This window comes from Calidris pugnax, unplaced genomic scaffold, assembly GCF_001431845.1.
Source record: "Calidris pugnax isolate Ruff unplaced genomic scaffold, ASM143184v1 scaffold56, whole genome shotgun sequence".
Lineage (NCBI taxonomy): Eukaryota > Metazoa > Chordata > Aves > Charadriiformes > Scolopacidae > Calidris > Calidris pugnax.
The window spans coordinates 13,089,211-13,091,931 of NW_015090839.1; the positions used below are offsets into that span (position 1 = coordinate 13,089,211).

Genomic DNA, 2,721 nt, shown 5'->3' on the forward strand with positions numbered 1-2,721 from the left:
GAGGAGGGGGGGGGCATTTAGAAGAATTTATTATTATTTTATCTCTCAATTCAGCTTCAGTCCAGGTCTAATGTAATTATCAAATACACACACAAACAACATGTTTTCAAAGGAAACAAAAGCTCCTAGAAAGCTACTCTCCTTAACACACTGGGAAATAAAGGCAGGCGCCTGTGCAGAAAGCATGGTTAACTTCACACCGGGTGTTAAATTAATATTTCAACCGCTAAAATATTAGACTGTATCATTTAGCTTATGAGTTCAATTGAATATAAAACTGTGTAAACCCCTTTTCCCCCCAGGGATGCGTTCCTATAAATAAACTAGAGTTCACACCCACTCTTTTTAACCAGAGCTATTCCTTCCCTTTTTTGCGGTACCAGCTGCAATCTTTCCCCTCACATCCCGAAGTCTCTCCGCGTCTACATCTTTTTGAAGGATCACAAGAGCCGCTCCAAAACCCGGAAAAACAAAGGCACTCTCCCTACCACGCACACCAACGTTCAGTCCTACACACATAACACTAATTCACCAACTCCTAAAGTGTTAAAATCAACCGCTAACCTACGGTTACTCAATCATCATTCTCTCCAGCTTTCTGTAATACATTGTTAATAATTGCTTCATCAAGGTTACTGTCTTTTATTATGAAGATGCTTCAGGCGTTTGGCAATAAGTCCATATTCTGACAATAAGTTGCTATAAAGCACAAGCATTGGAAACTCTAATGTGCTAACCCTCTTTTTTTAATGCAATGTAGTATTGCCAATAATTCTCATCACTTGTCATCCCCACAAGAGGGGAGGGGGGAGCAAATCAGCAAACTTTCTCCCTAACTTTCTTGTCTCTGTTTCCTTACATTGCTGCATTGATTACAGAGTTGGCAAAGGAGGAGAGAAAGCACCGATCCCCACATCAAGCCGACAGTTTGCTAGCTCCCCAAGCCGCCCGGACCAGGAAACTTTACAAACCCTTGCAAACTCGCTGCTCTACAGATGGAAACAGAAGGAACCTTTTGCATTTCTGCAACTTTACAAACTGAGGGGGAAGAAAGTGTAAAGATGGGATCCGAGCTTGCGAGAGGTTACAGCAGTAATAATAATAATACTACTAATAGACAACAGCAGCAAACCAATGAAATCGGGGACAGGTCCTCCTAAGCAGGTTAAAGTCTTTAAAAGTGCCGTAAAGAAATCAGAAGGACTTACATGATCGGCTAAATTTGTGGAAGATCCTGAGAGTTCTTCGTGGTCTGATTTGGAGCTGCCATCCCTTTCATCAATAACGAGGTCTATTGGCATTTTTCCTTTCAAACAGCTAATGTACCGATGGCAGAAGTTATCGCACAATTCATGAACCTGAAAACAGTAACAAGAATAGTAGTATCAATAATGGCAAAATATCGGATTGCAATTTTTTTTTATTTTTTTTTGTTTATGGTAGCAAGAACAACCCTCTGATCTGCTCCACAAGTAAGTCTAATTAAGGGGCACAATAGTTGAAGGCAAGGAAACAATAGAGAAATTGTTGCAGCACATATTATTCTCCAGAGACTTGCCGCAGCAACAAGTTAGAGAGAGAGAGAGAGAGAGAGAATGAGATAGTGGGCTCAGACTGGTGCGCAGAGGAAAATCCGACGTGATGATCACATCAGAACTGTGGGAGCTGGACCCAGGCGGTACCTCTGGAGCACACACACCCCGGGCAGGTACAGCTAGGCACTCGGGACGGGATCGCTTTAAAACGGGGCTAAAAAAAAGCTCTGTGTGGCCGGCCGCAGGAAAACGAAGCTGCTCTCTGAGGCTGTGGGAAGAGCCGTTCCCGTCCCAGGGCACAGCCCCCCTCCCCACGCCGCACAGGGGCCCCCTGCCTCTTCCAAACATTTAGTGCTTGCTTGGGGTTAATATGCCTGCCAGAGCTGGAGAAAGGCAGGAGTGCTTTCATTTCTCTTTTTTTTTTTTTGTTAAACATATTATTTCCGAGTCAGGAAAAGAGCTTCTACTGCGGGAATGGGCTAAGAAGGACGGAAGGGGTTTAATAATATATACATTTAATGACTCGGTTGAAATTACATTAAAAAAAATAAAAAAAAAAAGCCGGGCTGGGCTGGGCTGGGCTGGGCATGGCTGTCGGGTGTCACATGCTCTGATGGCACAGGTTACACTATCACACTGCGTTTCCCCTGTCTCCTCTGGCCATGTTTACAAGTCATCCCAAACAGTGGAGAGGGGCGGGGGGGGATGAGGAAGGGGGGGAGCAAGGGGGACAGGGAGGGAACGGCTTGCCCCCCCGCCCACCTCCGTGCCTCTTACCTTTTCTAATTCCAAAAGGTGAAACCTTAGTACTTGTATTGCTTGGATCATCTGCAAGAAAAGTTTCGAGGAAGGGGTTAGGTGGGAGAGAGGAGCTCGGGCGCTGCTCGGAGCTGCCAGCCCGAGTGGGCGAGGGGGAGAAGGGGCTTGTCAGGGCGCGCGCTCATTACCCAGGATTTTAGCTCATTGGTCACGCTCGAACAATTCTGATCAACTTTAACCTAAGCACTCGATTTTTTTTTTTTTATCATATTTATTCCGGGAGCGGTGATTAGTGCTTTATGACCGCGATCTTGGGAGAAAACCTCTTCCTCTCGCCCTGGCTCCCTCTCCTCACTCCGGCCCTCAGCTCGGAGGGTCCGCAGAGCAGCCCCAGGCACACCGCCACCCCCCCCCGGCAGCGGGAGAG

The 2,721-nt window shown here is 46.4% G+C and overlaps 1 protein-coding gene across 2 annotated transcripts in view; it reads right to left on the reverse strand.

Moving 5' to 3' along the window:
• Window positions 1–2,721, reverse strand: part of MEIS2 (Meis homeobox 2) — a 171,664-nt gene that overhangs the window by 165,269 nt on the left and 3,674 nt on the right. For both annotated transcript variants that reach the window (XM_014941903.1, XM_014941902.1), the window contains exons 4-5: window positions 2,313–2,415; window positions 1,209–1,358 (exon numbers count right to left, since the gene is read on the reverse strand). In XM_014941903.1, coding sequence (XP_014797389.1) covers window positions 1,209–1,358; window positions 2,313–2,415 — 253 coding nt within the window. The remainder of the gene's footprint in view (window positions 1–1,208; window positions 1,359–2,312; window positions 2,416–2,721) is intronic.